General features: G+C 33.9%; 1 protein-coding gene across 1 annotated transcript; it reads right to left on the bottom strand.

Annotated features, from left to right (window-relative positions):
- Positions 1-1,712: 1,712 nt before the first annotated feature.
- On the bottom strand, positions 1,713-25,979 carry LOC125682802 (transcription initiation factor TFIID subunit 5-like). The gene is made up of 19 exons (XM_048923391.2): positions 25,797-25,979; positions 25,567-25,679; positions 22,995-23,073; positions 22,733-22,811; positions 22,010-22,133; positions 19,481-19,599; positions 18,388-18,465; positions 17,838-17,938; positions 16,476-16,567; positions 15,161-15,280; positions 11,120-11,265; positions 10,675-10,812; positions 8,485-8,566; positions 8,090-8,201; positions 5,747-5,860; positions 5,291-5,345; positions 5,037-5,159; positions 3,724-3,820; positions 1,713-2,255 (listed from the first exon to the last, which is right to left on the bottom strand). The coding sequence occupies exons 1-19, from the start codon at positions 25,947-25,949 to the stop codon at positions 2,114-2,116; spliced, it is 2,067 nt and encodes a 688-aa protein (XP_048779348.2). The 5' UTR covers positions 25,950-25,979; the 3' UTR covers positions 1,713-2,113.
- Between the last annotated feature and the right edge of the window lie 82 nt (positions 25,980-26,061).

The raw sequence follows: 26,061 nt of genomic DNA, 5'->3' as shown, positions 1-26,061 counted from the left end.
TGCCCTCAAAAGTGCATACACTGATGAAAGGCTTTAAATAATACGTGTATTAACATTAAAACATCAAAATACATGTATATGACTAATTTGGACTCATCCTAAAGTCATAACCCTGGGTTGAGAAATTCCCCATTTTTTGTACATCCTTTATAGCTATTTCTACGTATGCATTTAGATTTCATACAGTATCGGCAAACTTACACATAAATACTATATATACTAAGTCGGGTCAAAACCCTTACTCTGGGGAAAATCAGATTTACAATTTTGGTAAAAGACTACCTGCTCTATCCATTTAGTTTCAATTTAGTATCAAAAGCACTAAAGAAAATGTTATTTAAGTGTTTTACACATAAACACTATATAACAAGTTTGGCCCCACCTTGGGGTCAGAACCCCTACCCCGAGGATCATGAAATTTATAATTTTGGTAGAGGCCTTCCTGCTCTACATCACTTTCTTACATGTATGTGGTCATTGAGAAAAAGATTTTTGAAAATTTGTCATTTTTGGGCAGTTTTTGCCCCGCCCCCAAGAGTCCTGAAATTTACAATTTATGTCCCCCTTGTCCCAATGATGCTTCATACCAAATTTGAAAAGAATTGGACTGGTAGTTATTAAGAAGGAGTTAAAAATGTTCAATTGTTAAAGCACAACGGACGAAACGAATTGCAGTAGGTCACTTGAGTTTACTCAGGTGACCTAATAACTAGCAAACAAACTGGGTGTCTTGTTTATCAGTTCTATGTCCTCGGTAGAATCTTGTCTGTCCATCTGTCTGTCTTTCCATCCCACTGTGTGTCCAGGCCATGACTTTATAATAGAAATTAAACAGAACCTCAAGTTTGTCACAGGTTGTTTATAACCAGACAATAAATTCTGAGCTTCCATCTTGGGTGAGCCAAAAATAAGATTATGACAATATCTGCCCAGACCACAGTTCTGTAATGGAGAAATACTTACAGAAGTAATTGTCACTAGTAATAACAAAATATACTGGTTCCAACAGTTTAAATGATGCACTCGCTGCAACATCAACACTTTAAATACTTGATTTTCCTTGTGTGGTACTCAACCCATAGAACTCGTATGTAAATAATGAAATCCAATCTTTAATCTAATTGCCCCAATATCCATATACATGTACAAGTATCCGAGTATTAAAAACAATTTCTTCCTCTCCCTTTCAGATGAGAATCAATTTGCATGCCTAAAATAACTGACAGAATTCTGATTTTTATCACATGGTTGCTAATACTGTTAGACAGACTTTAAAGAATCATTTGATTAATGTTTACAGTGAACCAATGACAGATACCTGCAAACAAAATCAATTTGGTTGGCAGAGAATGAGAATTCATTAGTCTGGTTGCATGTATCTGTTTGTGAGTGAACATAAAGAAAACAATGCATTGTTGACCTAATTAAATATCATATATTGGCTATTGTCACAGTGACATATTTTCTCAGACACCAAATTCAACAAGTCACTGGTTCAGAACACTATGATCCTGGAGTGATCCTAAAACAAACTGGGTTCATGGTATTTTGCTGTTCATTTTGAATACATCTTTATCCCTTGCTGCCTGAATTTTCCCTTTCATATGGCACCCCATAATTCAATTTTCAGAATTAAATATATCAAAGACTGGAATTTACAAAGTAGGAACTGGAGATTGTATGTGGCTCAAAATAGATAGTGAAGCATGTCAGAGTTTTCTCCGCATATTTATTTTCAAAAACAAAGACATTTCATTTGCCAGTAACATCTGAGAAACTGCATATATGCATGTAACTGACATAATAATTCTAACACTATATCAATGTTTTTCACTGTGTCTATGCTGCAACACAGTACATGTACATGGAATGATGTTGCTGTAAAGTTCCATATAAATTCATTCAGAAGTTTTGTATAATTGCAGCACAATACTTCCGTTTCTCTGCAAGACATCCATACTTGTCCCAACACTGCAACAGCTAGAAATATTTCAAGCAAATTGCTGATGATGCACAAAGACTTGATTCCAGACGTCCGAATCCATTTTACATCATTTGAGATGTTCTTTTGATGTTAAAATAATCAAACATTGTCCTCATTTTTGGAAGGATTTCAAGTTTTGTGAGGAGACCTATCCTCCATAATTGCTGCTGGGCCACTGGCTATCATGAGGTTCTTGCGAGTGAAGTGAACACAGAGTACAGGGGTGGCCTTGGTTGCCCAGGAACCAATCAGAAGTCCTGGGCTGTCATTTCTACAATGGGAGGATTCAATATCATAAACATGAACATACAGTGTAGTATAATCAATATATATGTGCCCAATGAAACAAAAATGCTAATTAAAATAATTGATAAAGAAATAAATCATTTAAAATGGGATTCAATGTTATGTAGCATGAATTGTAGATTTTCAATGTTGAATACTTTAAATATGTGACTTGTGTACAATGGAAGGGACCATTTTTTAAATTTCATGTAGCAGCCATCTTCACAAGTCAAGGTTATTGATTCGTTACCTCGCACTTACCTTTGACATCAGTGACTACATGTATCAAAAAGTTGGGCTCGTTCTGATTCTTTCCACAAAAGATTGGGAACCAATGAGAATGCGGTTCTATTTATAACAATGCGAAGCGAGAGATTCAAATAAAAATGTGTGTATTGATACCTACAGTTATGGCTATTTCAATCGTTTAAGCAATATTGTCTTAAGCAAAAAGGTTTCCAAACTTGATCTACTATCAATAAAGTTTAACGTAATTAGTGGTGTAAATATTACAATTGCGTGTGTTTATCAATACAGCAGTATGAGATCGTGTCATTTGTATCCATGTACACCATAACAAGATGCAGTGATTTCATTAGATGTTTTATTTATAGTGGATTGCATAATGGTCTAATGAGCCCAATTTTTATATAGCGACTGATGTCAACGGTTAATGTGAGGTAACGAATCAATAATCCTTGACTTGTGAAGATGTGTAGCAGCATTAAAAAAAAACAGTTATCTGACACCAACAAAAATGTCATTTCCAATGGTGTTGGATTTCTGTTGTTGGTTGGATTTTTTTTATACCATTGAAATATCAAATTTGAGCCTATAGATTTGCATCACTCACATAAAACTAACCAAATCTGATCATGTAATGCACATTTTTTCCAGTGGTAGTTTGCAAAACATATTAATTAACTTTTTGTTTCCATGATGAATAGTATTCAATCATCAGTCAAGGAATATAGTCAAATTGGATGTGTATACATGTATGCTTTACATCAAAATAAGGATCATGTTGTGTTCAAAACAACATATCAATGTAACAGCTAGTTTAGTAAATATTCCTGTCATCCAAATGAATTAAATTTCAAAATGTCAACTAGTCATTTCTTATCCACTGCATTAAGTTTTTGTGCGTTTCCATCAAGCTCCACAAGAGGCTTTTCCGAGCTTGCCAGAAAGGCTCAAGTGGTGGGGAGCATGCAGGCATCCTGTGTATTTACATTGTATGTCACCAATTCCAATATCATATTATAAAAGTCATTATGTATGCAAATTTCTAATTCCAGTAGAGCAATATGTGTGTGACTAAAAGCAAAGAAGCAATTAGCAATCTACATGTACATACAGTATAAATGTATGAATATCTTTTCCCCCTCAAAGTGTGATTTCTCTTTAAAATATTGAACTAATGGTCAAGGAATCAGTATTAGTGTACAACTTACACATGTACAGAACTTGGTATGCTGGTGTCTGCTTCAGTATCCACTTCTTGCAATACTTTGATGACATCCCACAGTTTAACACTGTTATCCAAACCACCTGTTACAAAGTGTTGAAAAACATGTACATGTGCAGTGTATCAAAATTACTTTTATGATAAGAAACAATTTGTAATAAGTTGTCGGCCCCTATAGCCAGCTATCACTCTGTTATCCATACATGTATATCAAGAATTGGGAGAGAGAAGTGTTATGTTATTGCATCTTTGTTGCTCTGGGGATTGCTTTTTATCAAATGGAATAATGCAGTATTGTATTGAAGGGAATTAATCTTTAATTTTTGGGGTTTTTTTGTTAGTAAACCTTGCAAACGAGACTTTGCTTTGTTTTTGATTCAGGCAGGCAAAACCCAACACCAATTGAATTGAAACTTGTCATTTTATGATTTATCATATAAATGATACAGTTGAAAATGTACATACAAAATACAGAAAATATATTTGTAAGACTCTAAAGTGCGATGGTTGCTCCAAAGTGCGATGGTCACGCCAAAGTGCGATGGTCTGTGCCAAAGTGCGATGGTTTGTTAACGTTACGGACGCCAAAGTCCGATGGTACGGAGTTCAGTAACATTTGTGACGTCACGTCATTGTGACGTCATGCTTAACGTCTTTCAAAATGAAACCGAAGAAATGCGACACGGATGACAGCAACGGCGAGGTATACAAGGTTGAGGATAGTGAGAACGGCAAAGTACATTTTTTGTCGAACTATCTACTTCGCCCAAAAATTCTTTAATTCATAATCATTTATTACTTGTGACGTATACGTAATAAAATCCTTGGGATATGCTATAATGCAAAACATTCTATACAATTTGCGTTGGAAAATTTTGTGTTTAATAACATGACGTCTAGATGGTAATGAAATAAGTTGGAACTTCTTATTTTTTGTGCATGGATTTTGCACTGATATTTTAGTGAAACAACACACGGTTGGTACAGTCTGTACCAAAACACTGTGTCATTTACAAACCAATGTATTTCGGCATGTCACACCATCGCACTTTGGCGCATGAGTGGGGCCATCGCACTTTGGCGTGTCACACCATCGGGATTTGGCGCAGACCATCGGGGTTTGGCGTGGCCATCACACTTTGGAGTCCCATTGCACTTTGGAGTCTTACAGTGTACATATTTAAGGGTTCTGAAGACTAGTAAACATTGGACATATTGATTTTAAGTGTTACACTGACTAATCAAGTTATCCATATGTTATTATATCAGTTAATCTTTATATTCTTTGCTTTCACTGACCTGAGGCTAGCACAGCTCCATCTCTGCTGAAACACAAACTGTATACAGTCTCTGTGTGGCCCTTCATCTGAGCCAGAAGTCCCCCCGTGGCAATGTCCCACAGCAGTACAATACTGTCTACACCTAATAATATCACAACATGTTCAAACAGCACTGTCTTCTGATTTTCTCAAGATTTTAATTTAAAAATGTTGAAGCTACACTGTAACATATACTTTACAAAACATACATATACTAGTTTAGCTGGTTTTTACCTGAAGAAGCTAAAAACCTTCCATCTGGAGAAAAACAAAGAGCATGTACTGATCCCTACAATGAAAAAGTGAATGAATGAGTTCTTACCAAGATACAAAAAATATTAAAGTACAAATTGATCTTTTGTAAGTGAATTTGATAAAGCTAAATTTCACCTCAAATTTTGTCAGACAATGGGATGGAGGAGAAACAGGTGAACATGTACTTGAGTTTTACAATAATCTTATTACTGTAAACCAACTTTTATCCAATATGACTTTATTTCACGATTTATTAGTAATGAATTGGTTTGAGGTGACTAAATTTCATAACTGAGATTATCTTAAAGATACATGTACAAGAAACATTAAAGGACTGGTTTGCAGTGAGAACTATTCATGATGATGAAGTTTTTGTGAATCTTGCAAAAATTTCTCGCTGGTGAATAAAAGTGGTTTGAGTGAAGCATCACCTACCTTATGACCTGTGAAGACCCTGACACAGTTCCCATTTAAGATGTCCCACAGCCTTACAACACGGTCGTTCGATCCTGTAGCTATATAGTTAGAATTGGGATGAAACTTCACACACTGAAAGTAAAACAAATTTCTTTTATTAATACATGTATCCACAATTTCTGCATTGTGACTGACAGTGAATACATTGAATAATAAATAAGGAACCGAGTAACCATCAAACTGTATCATAAGACCACTGAACAATAAGTGGCAAGAAATGAAATACACGGCATGCATGATTTTCATCAATTACAGTCAAAACATTTGACGTTACAATGCAATGGGCAGATACTAACTCAGAGCAAATTTAAAAGATCTATTGCCGCACCGATGGCAACATTTTTCAGCAATGAGTTAAATGCATAGCGACGTCAAATATTTTGACTGTAACATACAAAAATCACAATTGCTGTACAATTCATTTCTTGCAACTTAATGTTCAGCTGTCTTATGATTCTGTGCATATGAAGTTACAAGTAAATATATAATCTTAAGGACAGACAGGACACTGATTGCATGTTTGAAGTATGAAGTATATCTTTGCTTTATTAGATATGACATCATGGCCTACTTTCTTCATGTTAAATCGTGTAGTAGGTTGTGATAACATAGCTGTTATGTCCATATACATTATGATGTCAGTCTTGGGCTGTACATTGAAATAAAATACAATCATTTGTGCATCAATATTTCAACACAATATATGTTGTTCCTTTGTAAAAGATCTAATACACATGAACATAAACAACGTAAAGTGTTGGGTGTCATTTTTTATTTGACAGACATTCCCTAAAAATATCCAATCTAAAATGACTAGAACTGTCTCAATCTTAAAAGAGTTAGTTCAAAAGTCAAATCATTGACAATTGTTTGAAGTGGATGCTAGTGTCACCTAATTGCACATTAATTGCTAGAAACAGCCAATTTTGAAAGTTAAGTGTGAATTTCCAGACAAGAATTATGGACTAATCAGAGATTTGGTGAAGGTGTCAGTCCAAATAATACAGCCGAGCCAAATCTCAGCTGAAATTACTTCCATACCATTGATAGCCATGTTTGTTTTGTTTTTTTTTCTTCTAGACTCTTTGATAATCCTGTGTAAAAACACGAAATGAATAAAAACGGACAAGACAAATTAAACCTCTAACTTTTTACAAAAATAGTGATATGATGATGTAGCATATTGATATGTATTAAAGAGGCCATACCATTGGTATCATCAATATATCAGTATCAATATACCACCCTAGATGTCACAGTGATAAGGTTCTCAAACCTGAGCAAATTAGACCCACCCTAATGTGACTAACACCCCTGCAGGGTTCATCTATGTTGGGACTAATTAGAAATGTGTATCATTGAAGACCAGAAAAGCATGAAATTCAACACAATTCATGTTTTCACTGAATACAAGTCACAGGATACATTAAATTCCTTTGAACTAAAAATTTACCAATAATGACATAAAAAAAAGTGAGTACAATTTTTCTGGAAAATCCATGCAATAGCCTCTCAGAAAATGTCTGAATAACACAGAAAGATGGACATGTCTACAGAGAGATGGACAAGCCAATTCCAATATTGTGTAGAAATTAGAAAATCACTGAGACATGATTTTTTTTTAAAAATTCCAATGCTCCTTTGACTTTGACAAAACATTTTAACTATATATGATGATCAAAAGCAAATTAAAGCAGTGAAAGTGCACAAAGTTCAACATTGCATAGTTCAATTTTGAGGTCAGCTTCAGTACTTCGCATTGCCATGATGTGCATTTTAAAAGTACAAAAACATATTCTATTTGATGTGTTTTGAAAAACATCATTGATCCATTTTTCTCATAGAATCATGCAGATGTGTCTGTACATCTAGTGAAAACTAGGTTTTGTGTATAAATCAATTTACATGCATTATCGACTATATCTTTGATCTGAAAAAGTATTAAAAAGAAATTGAATAGGTATCCATTCCCTACAGTCTGTGTGAATTTCAAAAATAAATTAACTTCAGGGAAAGTTTAACAGGACTTTGATGTAATGTTGATCAGTTGTTCACAGATTTTCCATACCCAAAACTCCCTACAATAAGAAGAATACCCATGATTTTGACATACAGGCACTTTTATTTAGAGCCCCTTATACATGTAATAGATTTTTATAAAGTATGGAGAAAAATTCACTGACACAATTTTTTTATGCCACTGTCCTGCCTGTCCTTGGGATTTGATTTGAATGACTGAAGACTAAATAATAATGAATTTGATACAGGTATCATTGGATTGATCAATATCCACACACTTACATCCATGTCTGACAGATGTCCAGAAAATATCCTGATAGGTACATGATGGTCTGTGGCCCACAGTCTGGCCGTCCTGTCATGACCAACTGACACGAAGTAGTGACCATATGGACTGTAATTCAAATACAATTGTTTCCCAGATTATCAAAATACAGTTATGAAATATATAGAAAACACAGCAGACAGGAATTCTCAAATATTGATGTAGCACAGGATTGTTTAAATCATGCTAAACTATATACATGTACATCCCACATTTGTGCAAGTAAGGGTTGATGTCCCATGCAAAGCTGTAATCATATCTCATCACATCAAAACAGAGATTATCAATTCATTTTTTACTAAAGGAAAATTACTGTGATTTAAAGGTAGATTTGCTAGTCAGCCATACTGACCTAAATTCCACATCCCACACTGGATGGTTGTGTCCTTTGTAACAGACCAAGTTTGTCCACGTCAACAAGCTCCATAGCCTCACTGTGGATATGAATACACACAAACACTTTGAATTAATATAATACATACCAATTATTGGACTATCGTATATATATAAAAAAAAAAAAAAAAAAAAAAAAAAAAAAAAAAATTTTTAACATTTTGAATAGATTTAATTTTGTGAAGTTGCTAAGTGTATCAAAATTTGGTAAATAATTACTTCCTGCTATAAAAAAAAGACATGAAGGTACTTTTAAACAATTTATTTCACATATTTGTCTTTTTGGAAAATCATAAGATGCCAAATTTTTTAAAAAGATTTATCTACAGCAAAAAAAAAAAAAAAAAAAGAAGAAGAAGAAAAACAAGAGGCCCATGGGCCACATCGCTCACCTGAGTTACCTTGGTCCACATCAGAAGATTTTCCATATCTATTTGCATGTAAAACCGTAGTCCCAATTATGGCCCCAAACCTTCCCCTGGAGGCCATGGTTTTTGCAAACTTGAATCTACACTATGTCAGAAAGCTTTCATGTAAATGTGAACTTCTTTGGCCCAATGGTTCTTGAGAAGAAGATTTTTAAAGATTTTCCCTATATATTTGTATGTAAAACTTTGATCCCCTATTGTGGCCCCATCTGACCCCCGGGGGCCATGATTTTAACAATTTAGAATCTGCATTATATAAGGAAGCTTTCATATAAATTTCAGCTTTTCTGGCCCAGTGGTTCTTGAGAAGAAGATTTTTTAATGACCCTACCCTATTTTTACCTTTTCTTGATTATCTCCCCTTGGAAGGTGGCCTGGCCCTTTATTTTAACAATTTAGAATCCCCTTTACCTAAGGATGTTTTGTGCCAACTTTGGTTGAAATTGGCCCAGTGGTTGTTGAGAAGAAGTTGAAAATGTGAAAAGTTTACAGACGGACGGACGCCGGAATACGGGTGATCAGAAAAGCTCACTTGAGCTTTCAGCTCAGGTGAGCTAAAAAGCAAAAAATAATAATTTGTGCATCAAATGTTCTGGTTTTTTAAAACGGGAATTTTTGTATTTAAGAGTGTTAAATTCATGTAATTTACTTCATCAGTGTTGAATATCCAAGTTGTATTTAAAAACCGAGCTACTAAACACGGCCCTATTTTACCAGGTCAAATTTCAATAATAATGACTATAGGTTTAATTGTTTGCCTAGATTTGATTAATGTAATGACTGTTGCATAACTCTATCTCATCCATGGCTCACAGCATTAGTGCCTATTTTGAGAATAATGACTGTATATCAATTATGCATATGATACAAATTTATCACACATTAAACTTAGCATTTCATTTTATTCCATCAAGGCATGATTTTTCTCTATCTCCAGAGAAATTAGCAGAATAGCAGCACTATTTGCATAAGATAATTGGGATTGGGAACCGAACACTTTTTTAAACCAAGTAGAGTTATCTCTCCCAGTGACATCGTATCGCTTACCCAAAAAATTGTGTCCTCATGAACCAGCAAAATTTTGCTTAATACCCACAAACATTAGCCCCCATGAATTAATATGATTCCACAGTATTTGATATTAAAAGTGGTCTTTTTTTTTTTTTATTTGCAAGTGTACGTCACAGAAAAATATAGGTAGTACATGTACATGTACATTGTATATGATACAAACATCCGACTTCTTGTCAATTTCAAATGTGTATATACATATATAGACTATAGATGAGTGTTTTCCACTGTGTTTCTTTTTGGGGCTTCTCCCTTAAAGATATCATTCCACGCCTATTGCCTGAGAAAAGTGTACACTGTACATTTGAAAATCTGTCTTTAACAAGTAAGATATCAAATGCAAACTTCACATGGTCACATGATCAGATCTTGTAATGTTCAAAGGACATTTTAGTGTATTTGATCATGTCCCAACTGGATTACAATGTACAATCATTCTAATGAAATATCTATATCGCTATCTTTTTAATTCAATATTTTCATCACTACGTTACATTTGTGCAAATCATGTCAACTTTTTCATAAAACATTTTTAAAAGCATTTTTTTTCTGGAGTTGTTTCATATACATGCATTCAAAGATATATTTTTCAAATCAGTTTTGTTACAAGTGTAGAGGAAAATTTACAAGAAAAACTGATAGGAACTGACCTGTGCCATCCTCTGAACAGGAAACGAGGTACTTCCTGTCTTTACTGAATCTAGCAGCATACACTGGGCCGCTGTGACCCGTTAGGAGCTTACAGTCTGTGGACGATCTGTCATCCATCATCCTCTCTAGAACATCATCTAATCATTCACAAAAAACAGGTTACATTACTAATCATGGCCACTGTTGTCAATCACACTATGGCATTACATTTCTACAAAACATTTTTACTTAGTACTTTAGAAAATGAGAAAAGTCTAATACTGCATACAAAGAAAAGTTCAACTCTCCTTTTAATTTTACCCATTTTTAAAATGGATGGTTTTAAAACTGAGCGAATATGAACTCATTCTTTACTGTAAGTAACAAAACAAACTTTTGAAATATGGGCGAAATCACGGGGTGAAAATTTTTCTGTACACAGTAATAATACTGTTATGTACAAACCTGCATCCTTATCTATACTGTCCAGTTCAGCAATGGTCTTCATGCTTCTCAGTTTCTGGCTGGATGTAGTGAACACACGAATGGTAGAGTCTGCAAAGCCTGCACACATTAAGCTGGAGTCTTCTGACATGTCAACAGTTGTTACCCTAAAACACAGCGAGATACAACAAACGATACCCTAAAACACAGCGAGATACAACACATGCTACCCTAAGTCACAGCGAGATACAACATACCTTACAGTTGTTACCCTAAAACACAGCGAGATACAACAAACGATACCCTAAAACACAGCGAGATACAACACATGCTACCCTAAGTCACAGCGAGATACAACATACCTTACCCTAAAACACAGTGAAGTACTGTACAACAGAAGTCACCCTAAAACACAGTGAGATACAAGACGTTACCCCAAAACACAGCGAGATACAACAGATGCTACCCTAAAACACAAAGAGATAAAACAGACGTTACCCTAAAACACACAGAGATAAAACAGACGTTACCCTAAAACACAGAGAGATACAACAAACGATACCCTAAACCACAGCGAGATAGAACAGACGCTACCCTAAAACACAGTGAGATAAAACAGGCATCACAGTACCATAAAACAGATAAAAAAATTAATTAATTAAAATCTGAAAAATCATATGAACAAGAGGCCCAAGGGCCACATCGCTCACCTGAGTCACCTTGGCCCATATCTAAAGATGTTCTCTATATATTTGCATATAAAACTTTGATCCCCTATTGTGTCCCCATCCTACCCACAGGGTATTTTAAGATTTTAACAAACTTAAATCTGCACTATGTCAAGAAGCTTTCATGTAAATTTGTACTTTCCTAGCCCAGTGGTTCTTGATAAAAAGATTTTTAAAGATTTTCCCTATTTATTTGTGGCCCAATCCTACCTCCGGGGGCCACGAATTTTACAAACTTGAATCTGCACTATATTAGAAGGCTTTCATGCAAATGTAAACTTCTTTGGCCCAATGGTTTTTGAGAAATAGATTTTTAAAGATTTTTTTCTATATATTAGGATGTAAAACTTTGATCCCATATTGTGACCCCATCCTACCCCTGGGGGCCATGATTTTAACAAACTTGAATCTGCACTATGTCAGGAAGCTTTCAAGTAAAGCTCAGCTTTTATGGCCCAGTGGTTCTTGAGAAGAAGATTTTTAAAGATTTTCCCTATATATTTGCATGTAAAACTTTGATCCCCTATTGTGGCCCCATCCTACTCCCAGGGGTTATGATTTTAACAAACTTGATTCTGCACTATATCAGGAAGCTTTCATGTAAATTTCAGCTCTTTTGGCTCAGTGGTTCTTGAGAAGAAGATTTTTAAATGGCCCCATCCTATTTTTGCATTTTGATGATTATCTTCCCTTTGAAGGAGGCATGACCCTTCATTTGAACAAACATGAAAGCCCTTCAACCAAGGATGATTTTTGCCAAGTTTGGTTGAAATTGTCCTAATGTTCTGGAGAAGTCGAAAATGTAAAAAGTTTACAGACAACGGACAACAAGCGATCAGAAAAACTCACTTGGGCTTTCAGCTCAGCTAAAAAGTAACTTTACACCCAGTTACATCCAAAACCTTTACTATAATTTTTTTTTCAATTACTGCTCTACAATATACATGGAGGTGTTGTCTCCCTTTGCAATGCTCAAGCACGAACATCCACCCTTTTATATTCCTGATATTGGAATTATTTTAAAATGAAGCTAATACATGTACATGTATCAACAAATAAGGAAACACTGATTACCTACCCTTTGTTAAGACCTGAGAACTATGGCTACACATATTGTGTTGGTTAAAACCTGAGAACTATGGCTACACATATTGTGTTGGTTAAGAACTGAGAACTATGGCTACATATATTGTATTGGTTAAGACCTGAGAACTATGGCTACACATATTGTGTTGGTTAATACCTGAGAACTATGGCTACACATATTGTGTTGGTTAAGAACTGAGAACTATGGCTACACATATTGTGTTGGTTAATACCTGAGAACTATGGCTACACATATTGTGTTGGTTAAGAACTGAGAACTATGGCTACACAATTGTGTTGGTTAAAGGACACATCTCATGTTTTCAAAGTATACAATATTACATGCATTTTGTCTTCTTTATGCTTATAGTAATTAATTCTAATAGTTCGTTGGCCGAAATTTTGCGATAATTAACCACAATACAGACTTAAATCTAAGCCCCGATTTCAAAAAGTCAAGTTAATTAGGTAGGTATTCACGTGGTACAGTGACGTCACATGCACCCTTCGGATTGTGAAAGTACTGCGAGATATTATTAAAACTCAACTTTTAGGGGCCTAATTTATTTACCATGGGCAACATTTAAATCGATGTTGACAAGTTGTCCCAGCTTTATATGTGTTCGCCACCAGTGCACACATATAACGATGTAAATACCCAAATATAGCGAGTAAAGCGTGTATGAAATCAGCAATATTGTGAGTAAATAATGTTTACATGGGTCGCTGTCTACAAACTGTTTGGGGATGCTATTCCTTTATACATCTGTAATTGGCGCTGTTTTTCTAAAATAAACAGTGCAATCATTATCTATTTTTGGATTAGACAAATTATGATACGTTAAATTGTTGACAACAAGGCCCTATGCCAAGCTTATTGTCACGTGTGCATTTCAAAAAGAAAGAAAAAGACAACACACACAAATCAATAAAAATATCCTAATTTAAAGTGGTAATCACATTATTTTATTTTGATAAAGCAATCTTATTACTATTTTTGAATTGTGATCTGCACGTCTTTAGGAAGTACGAAGTGGGAGCACGGCGTTAGAGCCTACTGACGCACTCAAGATGCTACGAGTTCAATAAGGAAATAATTTTATAATTCAATTTAAAGTTAGGAAATACAATATTCTATTATTTGTATAATCAAAAGTTCAATTATTTTGTATCTTTAATTTTTTTTTCTTGTTTGTAAATCTACCAGTTGGTAGAAGTTACATTGTATCGTCGATATATGTTGTTACAAGGTGAAGGTCAGTTGATCCGAGTGTGTATTGAATTTGAAGAGCAAAACAGAATGTATGCTATAGGCCTACCAGTGCTTATAGCTTCGATATATCCATTTTCTCGCAGTTTATCAGGGTCTCTGTCCAAGCGGTGTTTGAAAAGGTGACTGGGTGTGTTTTTTTTAAGGTAAAGTTCTTGCTCCAACAAAAATATATCCACCTCTTTTTTCTTGTACCTTCCTTCGAAAAATTGAAAAATACTCAGTCTAAATCCTTTCTACCGACAACTAGTACACCCGAGCACGGCACAAAACATCTTAATGCATTATTATTTACAAGTCGTTAACTAGATAATTGGTTTTTTGTCGATTAAATCTAATCTGTTTATGAAATGGCTTATAGATGTTTTCAAACCCGAGGGCGCATATGACGTCACACATAATGGAGCGTAAACTAGCGAAAGAAAATATGCATATCACAAGATTTGAATTTCATCGCTTTCAAACTCGAAAACTACGCAAAATATTTCATTTAAAACACATTTAAAGTAGTTTTAGACATAAAAAGAGTTAATTTTGCTGAAAAAATGAAAAAGTTTAGAAACATGTGTTGTGTCCTTTAAGACCTGAGAACTATAGCTAGACATATTGTGTTGGTTAAGACCTGAGAACTATGGCTACACATATTGTGTTGGTTAATACCTGAGAACTATGGCTACACATATTGTGTTGGTTAAGACCTGAGAACTATGGCTACACATATTGTGTTGGTTAAGACCTGAGAACTATGGCTACACATATTGTGTTGGTTAAGACCTGAGAACTATGGCTACACATATTGTGTTGGTTAAGAACTGAGAACTATGGCTACATATATTGTGTTGGTTAATACCTGAGAACTATGGCTACACATATTGTGTTGCTTAAGAACTGAGAACTATGGCTACACATATTGTGTTGGTTAAGACCTGAGAACTATGGCTACACATATTGTGTTGGATAAGACCTGTCATCACCTACCCTTGGTATGAGTTGAGAAGCGTGTAGAAGCATATTGTTGGCAAATTGTCCCTGCCAACCTTCACTCTCTTTAGAGCCTCTCTGTAGGCCATAATCTTCTCCATTTTGTCCTGGTCTTTCCTAAGAAAAATTATTCATACGATTTAAACATGATTTTCCATTCAAAGAAACAACAATCTGATTAAATTTAGATCCTTTGATCCACTCACAAAAAAGGATCTGATTTTAATTAGATTGAAGAAACAATAAAACCTGAAATGTGTTGTTAATTCAAAAAGAAAATCTCAGAAGAATATTTACTTTTTTAAAGAAGGAATAACACAACATCAAAATGGCCAAATTTTCTTTTGAAAAATGAATGAAAATATAAATACAGTCTCAGCAATACTTGTACAAAATATTCCTTTTAAATCCAACTGCCGTGCTAGGTAGCTCAGTAGAGTCTAGCGGGTGTTTTATTTTTTTCTACTAAAACTGCATTTTAAAAAAAACAACTACAGGTAACTCTCGAATTATCGCCACTCAATTCATCGCCATTTTCGTTATAACGCCGCATTTTTCGAGGAACATTTTTCCTGTTACTTAAAACTCTCGTTAAAACGCCAAATTCGCTATCACCATTTGCCACAGTGTTTTCATTACAAAAGTATATTTCACCGTGTTAATTATCTCGATAAACCGCCATAGGTGCACGTGGTCAGTGAAGCAGTAAATTGGTCATTATCGATCTCCGGCGTATACCTGGACAGAAGGATCACAGTAATTGCTGTATTGAATAAACAAGAAAATTACTGGAGATGAACCGTAGTCAAGTTGTTTATACATCATAGAAACACATTTCAATTTAGCTATGGTTTCGCCACGAAAGAGGGTCCTGTTAAATTTCGATGAAAAAAAGCAAATCATTACGTACCAAGAACATCATCCAAAATGTACCCATCAGGATATTGCAAATCATTGTTTATGTGGTTTATGCAAGTAAGGACAAAAGATAACTCTTACATATAAAAGAATGGTAACTCTATTTCTTCAAGATGGCAGTAATTCAATTCATCACCAAATTCGTTATAATGCCATAATTTCATAAGAACAAAAGGTGGCGGTTTATCGAGAGTTGACTGTAAATAAGGTAAATTTGAAAGTTTTCCATTAAAATAAATCATTGTACATATCCCATAACCTCTACTTTCCATCCATATTGTTTATCTGGTGTTATTCCTCCTTAAGTGTATTTACTTGAATATATCAATACTGGCATACACAGCATAAAAAATAAACATCTTTTGAGTTTTTTGGGGGGAGGAAAGCAGCTTACAGTTCAGGAAGAGGAATTCTGGTGAGTGCAGGTGCATGGGGATCGTTCTTGGATTTCTTCATCATAAGAGGGTCCTTCTTCGGTTTCTTTTTCTGTAATCAGATCAATAGTGCAATTTTAAAATGACTGAGCATAAACTGACATAAACTTTCAGTAGATTGCAGAGTCCTTCTTCAGCTTGTTTTTCAGCATTTTTAAAGTTGGTTTTAAGGTCATAGGACACCCAAGATTTTGGACGTATCAAATGTCAGTAAGATTCTGCTGAGTTTACATGAAATTTTCATTTTATTCAATTGCACAACAATAATGTAAATCGGTCAATATTACATAAAATGCACCAATAAAAAGACATTTATGAAGGATTTCAATTTTTGAGTAATGTTTTTCCATTGACTTTCAAGTCAAGATTTGCCGTAGCCAGATTTAGCATGCAAGATAACATAAAGTAGTAGTTACTTTAGCACTGAGGCTGAAATGATTCACCACATTTGGTATTGTTCAATCTTTCTTTGTTTGGTTTGGTGTTTGCTACATTATTGCATTAATTAAGGTTTGGATTAATACACATTTATGATTACCAGTAGTAGCATCCTAAAATCTGACAGTCAGGTTTTGTTTCACTTCATCATGAAATTGGTGGTAACAAATATAACAACATGAGAATTAAAATGTTTTCATAGTTAACTGCATTGCTGGGTTCACAATTATAGTGTAGGTTAAAAACAAGATTGTTATTATGAGTAGCAAGTCATGCATTGCCTCTTTGTACGTATATGTACATGTATTCAACTTTTAGTTGTTTACAATTTACATTCTCATTGGTTTACAAGTTATAAACTTTATGCTTGTTGAATTTCTGAAAAATGTAAATCTCATAAAATTCTGCTATACACATGCAACATATTGGTGAACCGCAGATAATTATATCTCTTTGGTTGGTGAACCACAGGTAATTATATCACTTCCGTTGGTGAACCGCAGGCGTTGGTGAACCGCAGGTAATTATATCTCTTCGGTTCAAATGTACTATTAAATGGTAAATTTAGACCCAAGTGATACAATTGCCTGTGTGGTGAACTTAACACACTGATCTGAAACTTAACTATATGTACATGTAACTTATCAATCTAAAGTGATCTGAAACTTGACAATAAGTATATGTAACTCCCCATGCTAAATAACAATGCAACCCCCTCATGCATATTGCCAATTATGTATAGATTTATGCTTCCAAATTTGTTTTATTGCCCCCATCATACAAGATTCATGGTGTATTTTTAAGTTTCCGGGTCAAGTTGAAGGCTAATTAAGTATTAAGCAATAAAGGATAAGTTACTTTATTGTGACAAGGTTGCTGATTACCTTTGGTTTGTCATCTCCTTCTGTAGCCTCATCTTCATCATCTATTGGCATATTAATGTCAGGTTCCTTCAACAGACCATAAAACACCTTCACTTTGTTGGCTGAAACAAAGAAGACCAGTCTCTCATACTTACAGAGATAAAGTAGTTATAATTTTAACCTACCATAGATAAACAATAATACAGTCTCTCATACTTACAGAGAAAAAGTAGTTATAATCTAACCTACCATAAATAAACAATAATACAGTCTCTCATACTTACAGAGAAAAAGTAGTTATAATTTTAATCTACCATAGATAAACAATAATACAGTCTCTAATACTTACAGAGAAAAAGTAGTTATAATCTAACCTACCATAGATAAACAATAATACATTCTCTCATACTTAGAGATAAAGTAGTTATAATCTAACCTACCATAGATAAACAATAATACATTTTGTACTAAAAAATCACCACAGATAACCAACAAAATCTATTGTAAAAGTAATATAATCATATCTTTATAGTATGTGCAATATTTTGACAGAACTCGTTGACAGCTGTACCATCTCTTTCACTCTCTCCTAGTAGGGCTCCACTTGTGGCATCAATCTGTTGCTTTGTTCTTGGTACTCCATCAAATACTGAAAATACACAGAGTTAAATTCTGCATAATTACATTACACTGTTGCTAACATTGTCGTTAGTAAAACATTAAATCATACAATATCTATTGAGGGAGGGGGTCATAAAAGCTATTTACTAATAATACAAATATATACAATGTAATTTTACAAAATCTCTGGTGGGTAAAAGAAAATCAGTTAAATCTGTCTTCATTAAATGAACACCCCTTTCATATTCAACCCTTTTTCCCAATGACCTTAACTTAGACTTTGGTTCAGGGTCAAGACATCATCCATTTTAATCAATCTTAGACTAAGTATGAGCATTTTTAAAATGTAACATTATTACCAAGTTATGACCCAGGCAAAAATATCAAATCTTTTTATATATAGAAGTGACCTTGACTTTGGTCAGATGGCCTTGGTGCAGGTTATGAAACATTTTGTCAAAAGCAAATTTTGTGCTAAGCATGCACCTTCTATGTCTCTCCATTGAAAAGTAATGGTTCTGACAAAGATCTCAATTGGTTTTTTATTTAGAAGTAGCCTTGACCAAATAATCCTGGTTATGGTCATGTCAAACCATCTGGATAAAAGCAACCTTTGTGCAATGTGCATTATAAAGTCATGGCCCATACAAAAATAATTAATTCAATCTGGTGACCTTGGACAAATGACTTTGGTTACAGGGTCCTGGGATATCATCTGGTGTGTGTGGGGGGGGGGGGGGGGGGGGTATAAAAATACATGTATGTACATATTATTCATATAGACTACAAAATATGGATACCAACACAACATATCCTTCCTTGTAAGCACAAAATTCTTGTTACATTCATTTGGGAACGAATATGACCATGACCTTTATCTGACTTTGAGATTTAACATTTGAGTTTATCGAGTATGAAATTTCTATCTCATATAATGATCACCAAGGTTTATGCTGGGACAGATAGACACCAAAAGCAATATGCACATCCTGCAGGCAAAATAAAAATCTTATAAAAAAACATGTTTCCTAATTTTTAATTACCGTCAATAAATAAGTGTTCTTGTATGATGGTTAACAATGGCTTCATCTTGTTCTCTTGTAGATAACGTTTCAGATGGTTGTAAGAATCTCGAGACATCTTGATCACAAATTTACTGGCTCTGAAATAAATATAATTTGTTTTTGTTAAAAACAAATGTCTCCCAAGCTCCCCAAATTTGAAAGTAGCTCCAAATTACAACCTCTCCTTTTCATATACTGCATGGTATAGAGGAGAAAGCATGAGCAGGAACATTATGATCTGCACTTTGTGCATTGAGGAAAAGAATGGAGGAAAGATTCAACATTGATGTGACCAATGTTATTGTTGTATATGATACAAAAATATTGACTGTTATGCTGAAGTACAATATGTACCAGTAGGAAAGTGAACATGTTCCCTTGTACATAAAAAAGCTAGAAAACACTCCTCTTTGACCCACTGTAAATTGTAGGATAATATTAGACCCCTGGTCAGAAAACAATGTGAACATAATTAAATGATAATAAAGTATTATTTTTAAAAATTCAAGCCTATCCAATAAGCCATATAGGAAAAGTGTTCACAAGCTATTTTACACCCTCCCAGGGTTTGACACTATGGCATGTCCAACCGACTGAGTCTACTAAATAATAGGTCCGGTCGGGTAAAATGTCCATTCACTAGTCTGACTGGTCGTGTTGAAAAAATAAACAATAAACTTTAGTTTAAAACCATAAGATATCTTAATCATAACTAAAAAAAAAAGTTATTTATTTAATAACATTAACTTTAAAGAGTTGAATTGCATGCTAACATAATCTCTGTTTTTAGTTCTTATGAATAAGTCACGGTCGGAAGTGATCTTTTACGACATTTACTCGATGTTAACGTGTGTAAAGTTATGTTTCAGGTAAATAGATATAAATTGAATTCATTTTCTTTAAAAAAATAATTTGCATTAAATATAAGAAAGTGTTTATGGAATTAATAAATTACGTCGTAAACAGCCATTTTTCGGTGTTGACATGTGTGCGGGAATGTCTCGATATATATTCAAATATGACTTCTCGCGATCTCGTCCTCAAGGAAAGATGTCCCAAGAGGGAAAAAAAGGAAATGGTTGGGAAGAAACAAAGCAGGGCTAATGAAATGGAACTTTTAAAAAAAACGGTTCTAATTGGACTAAAGAATTTCTGTGCCATATAGAATTTAAGGAAATGGAAAATATGTTAGAAAATAATAGCATTAAATTGATTAAGGAGACTAAAGATTTTTTTTGAGACAATGAAATATGTTTTAGTTCAAACTTAATGTTCGTCATTTGAATCAAGTACATGTATTTAAATACGGAGAAACTATCAGTTTCTTTCTGAAAAGTTGGTCAGGGCTAGTGGATGTAAGGTCAGGTCTAATAAAAATCATTTGAAGTAGCCCCACTGGTCTAGTGCTCAAAAAAGTAAATGTCAAACCCTGCCTCAAAACCTCTTAGATCCACTATAACTTTAAAAATAACAATTGGATCCTCTTGTCCTGACAAAATGCACATCTGTGAATGGCAATGAAGTATTGTACAAAGTTTCAAGTTTATCTGATAAGCCATATAGAAAAAGTGTTCATAAACTATTTTACATCCTCCAACCCTCTTAGATCCACTATAACTTTTAGGAAAATAATTAGATACTATTGTCCCGACAATATGTCATAATGCACATTTACAAATGGCAATAAAGCATTGTACAAAGTTTAAAGTTTATCCGATAAGCCATACAGGAATAGAAGCATTCACAAGATTTTGTGACAGATGGACAGAAAGTACAAAAACTATATCTCCCCCTGGAAGAGGGGAGCCATAAATATACTATAAATATACTGCTATAATTCCAATGTTATTTATTACAAATGTTTTGATTGGACAAAAATAAATTTAAACGAGAATTTACTCGTCAATAAATCCAAAAACGCTATGTATATATATGCACCTGAAAACAAATAACATAAAATGATTCACACTTTTTATTCAGTTTGTGAGTAAAATGTCCAGAGTGTACACATCAATAAATTCTTCGAAAAGAATGTAACATACAATTATTTCACATGACCATCAAAAGCTGAAAAATTGTATCCCAGTGTCAGATTACAAAATTTTAAAGTTCCAATAATAACTAAAATGTTGCCTGCAATGACATCATTGCTCATGGTATATAATTGAATGACTCTTACACAAAGAAAGCATACATTAAATATTAAAATTCTCATAAAGTTGTAAATATCTAGGATGTGGCAGACTGACTGACAGAAGACAGACAAAGTAATTTCTGAATGTTGTTCATTTTGAGAGATTTAGATGCTCTCTCTCTCTCTCTCTCTCTCTCTCTCTATATATATATATATATATATATACATATATATATGTATGTATGTACTTTAATACAATAACTTTATATTTCAAATGTTTAAATATCTATTACATGTGCTGGCATATTAAAATTACATTCAAATACATACTTTGTAATAAGAAAGTTCCCAGTAATTTAGTGGGCTTCACTTACTTGAAACTCTCCATTAGCTCATTTCCTTTCATGTGTTCTTTTTTCGTGACAGTTGATAACTTTCTTAAATCATCCTGGTAAAAATCTTCTTGTTCGTTAGAAAATCTCCGGAAAAACAAAATAGCTAAAACAAAAATCCACCAGAATATATGAAAATAATATCATAAGTCTATTCTATAATTTACATGACGCACATTAAAAACACACACAATTCTTCCATTTCAACATACATGTGGGTTCAAAACCTTTCACTATTCAAAATACATTGATCTATCAAAGAATGGTACATTTATGTACTTAGACTTTGCAAAATACACTCATACATGTATTGAAATACTAGACTGCATTGTTACAAAACATGGTAAAATGTATGATCCCCTCCTGAGTGAAGCAAACTCTTGACTATGACTAGACTGCTACTCCAATACTTTTGAAAGGATTCAGGTTTATTGTATTTTAATACACTAACTCAATTGCTCGTGTGATTTCTAAGTACAGTAAAACACGATTATGTCGAACCTCCAAGGCCAGTGAAAAACAAATCATTCAAACCAAACTTTGTTATATCCAATAACTATTTTGGTATTCCCTTCTCATATGGGAATAAATATCACTTCACAATAAAAATAGATTCACAATAAGCGTGAATACATTATAAGCATGTTTTACTGTATGTATATAACCTTGCTGACTTTTTTTCACTTGTGAGCACTGGCTACCTACCATAAGATTCATGTTCATTGTAGACCATCTCAAGGTACATGTGTATAAATACTGGATAGAGTATCATGGAAAGCTCAACCTGTAATCAATTCAAATAACAATCAACTGTATATTCATTATATATGCACTTAAAAGACATGCAGAGACATCTTTTTGACACACATTATGATATGAAGAAATTCACTGTGTTATAGTGTTACAAGAATTAGTGGTTAATTTTTCTAATCTATCAATGGGTATATTACCCATAGTCTGGACTTACCTTGTGGGCATCCAAGCAAGACTCTATAAAAGTTTTGAGATCAGTATAATAGTCTGCGAACAGACTTGGGTCATCTGCACTGTAAAGAGATGGGAAATCCAACAATAAAATTGAGTATTCAGCATGTTCATATAAACTTACAGTGTTTGAAATTAACCATAGACTGATAGACAGAGTCTATATCAAATGACACTGGTCTATGCCAATTGTAATTGAGATAGACCAAATTGTCTAAGCGGATTTTCTAGATTTAAAGCAATAAAGTTATCCCAAAGGACCCTGCCTGGTCAGTCAACATTTGATAAACGTCATGAGGAAAGGAGGATATTGTTTTGGAAATGGAAAGAAAATATGCTTTTTAAGTACATTAGAAGTAAATAACAATGTTTTGAATTTGCGTTTTTATTCTTTTTTCAATGTTGCGGTTTATGCCAATTCGATGAGGTCTATGTCATTTTGTTTTGGCACAGAACCATGGTCTATACCAAGTTTTAAACCAATTTCGAACACTGAACTTATCAACAAACACAACTATGCATGCTTGTAGAATGTCTGAGACCTAGAGAGAGAGACACAGTGATGTAAACCCAAAATAGGCTAATTGTAACTTAAGACTATCACAGGTGCTCCCCAATGTCCAAACTACCAAGTGGAGCCTTTATTGTTAAAGCACAAAGTAAGATAAAAGATTGTGTACATAAAAAAGCCCCACAAAAATTCTGTTTCAAATGTGTTATGATCTGTGTTTTAAGTTATTTAAATATATGCCAAGTATATTATATCAACTTAAATCAAAGTATTGCTTTATTAATCATAGCATTATTACATCATGAATAAGACTTCCCCCTGGTCTTTTTCAAAAAGAGCTTGATAACTGTTAAAATTTCATCCGGATTACTACTGCCATACAACACAAAGCAATTTTGGATCAAATTAAACTTAGTTCGGGTTTGCTTATACATGTACATTCCTTATTTGAATGCCAGATTTTGGGACTCCTATTGAAATCATCAATTTTCTAGGCCAGATGACTGTAGAAACTGTACCTGCTTCTTTCAATTGAATCGTTTAATAGATACTGATATTATATATACAAACAGTATAAATTTCAATCTATTTCCTACACCCATATTTATAAGAGAGCACTAGAAGTTAAAGTATTATTCAAAATTAATCAAACACACATTTGTATGCTGGTTAGTAATTTTGACCATGTCAATCAGAAGAGACTTTCATTATATATTTTTGGTACATTTTTTAATATAATGTATGTATAAATGATTTTTGTAAATGCACACACATACATTCTCACATACATACAAATATGTATATTATATATCATAATTCAGGGTTCGAAATTAACTTTTTAAAGCACTAGTCCGTACGGGCTAGTGACTTCCAATTTTCACTGGTCCGCAAAGCATTTCACTAGTCCCCCCACTGTCATAAAAATGATGTTGTAAAAACCAACACAGAAACTTCACTTATCATCAATTTATTTAATGATATTGTGTGCATCCAACTGTAACAACTTCCACTTGGTGGGAGATGATCAGATCAAATCATGATCAAGAAAACTTTTAAATTAAGTGCATTTGTTTTTCATTTAGTCTATACATATCAAAGACTCAGAAAAAGTATACTGAAATCTGAACCATCTGGTTATTAGCTAGTCCGTAAGGACTAATGCTATACAAAGTTCCCCAGTCTGACACATATTTTACTTGTCTCGGACTTAAGGACATGAGCTAATTTTGAACCCTGCATATAATCATCATGAGGGTGTTGCTTGCTTGTGTGTTTCAGCATTTTTCATATTACTTTATAGCGAGCGCAGCAAGCCAGCGCAGAGCGCTGGCTCGTACTGCGAGCTCTAATGACTAGAGCGCGGGAAATAATCCGAGCTAAATCTAAACCTCTAACAAGAATTTTTTTTTGGACGCCAATCCCAGAAGTCCCTCATACAAAATGGCGGATGGTTCGATTCGTAAAATAATAATTAAAAAAAATCTTTGAAGTATTACAAACCTTTCTTATTTGAAAGGAAAGTATGACAATCATATTCTTCCCCCTTTCTTTTTCTTTTTAAAATATTGTCTAAAGAAATGTAAACAGTCACGTCACAACTACCAGGCTACGTCACAACACGCTCATTGCATTTCCCGCTAAACTGGTTCCTACATTGGCGAAAAGAGCAAGACAGTAATCCTACGTATTGACAGTGAACCAGATCAGTTTTCCTTGTTTTCAATATAAATTATTTGAAAATGTATTCAGATATGCTGCGCTCGCCCCAATGGTCACACCGTAATCATATTAGGAACATTATATTAAGTATTATCCAATCAAAATTGAGTGCATAATGCATATCTGAGCCTACACCATCTGCTCCTTTTATGATATGAAACGAATAACACAATATTTTCAGGTATCATACCTTTATCTATTATGATTATAAAAGCACAGTGGCTTTAATAAACACCTCATCATGTGATTCCTGGTGGTTGTATATATGGGTGAGATGATAAGACGGAATATGTGTACAAACAATGAACATGACAAAGTTGCATACCTTTTGTAAGCTGCCAAAGCATGTGAAACATCGGTTTCCGATTGAGAAGTTGCTTGTGGACGGACATCATCATCTTTAATAGATGCTTCTCTTTTCAACAATTCTTCTGTCCCCTTTAAATGAAAAATATTTACATTGAAAGGATTTTCACTCCTTTCAATAGTTAACATGAGCTTTCAACAACAGAGGAAATTCGAAAATAAAAGTTTCATTGGTTCCTATCCGTATACCTTCAAATTATTTTTCTTTAAAAACTGTAAAACTGCTAAAAGTGTTTGTTTGTCGGACACATCTGCCTTTGGGACATTCTGAAGAGGAAGAGTTTGCTGCATATTCCCTTGTGTTGTCAAAGAACCAGTGAACGGAACTTCGTTGCCCGCCATATTGGTATCTGCATAAATATAGCCTCGAAATATATGCTTTCGGCGGATTCTTGTAGACCCAATTATCCATCCAATAAGTAGAAAAATTAAACTTTTCAAAGCAATATAATTC

This window comes from Ostrea edulis, chromosome 2 (assembly GCF_947568905.1).
Source record: "Ostrea edulis chromosome 2, xbOstEdul1.1, whole genome shotgun sequence".
NCBI classification, from domain to species: Eukaryota; Metazoa; Mollusca; class Bivalvia; order Ostreida; family Ostreidae; genus Ostrea; species Ostrea edulis.
This window is presented reverse-complemented; position numbering and strand designations above follow the sequence as displayed.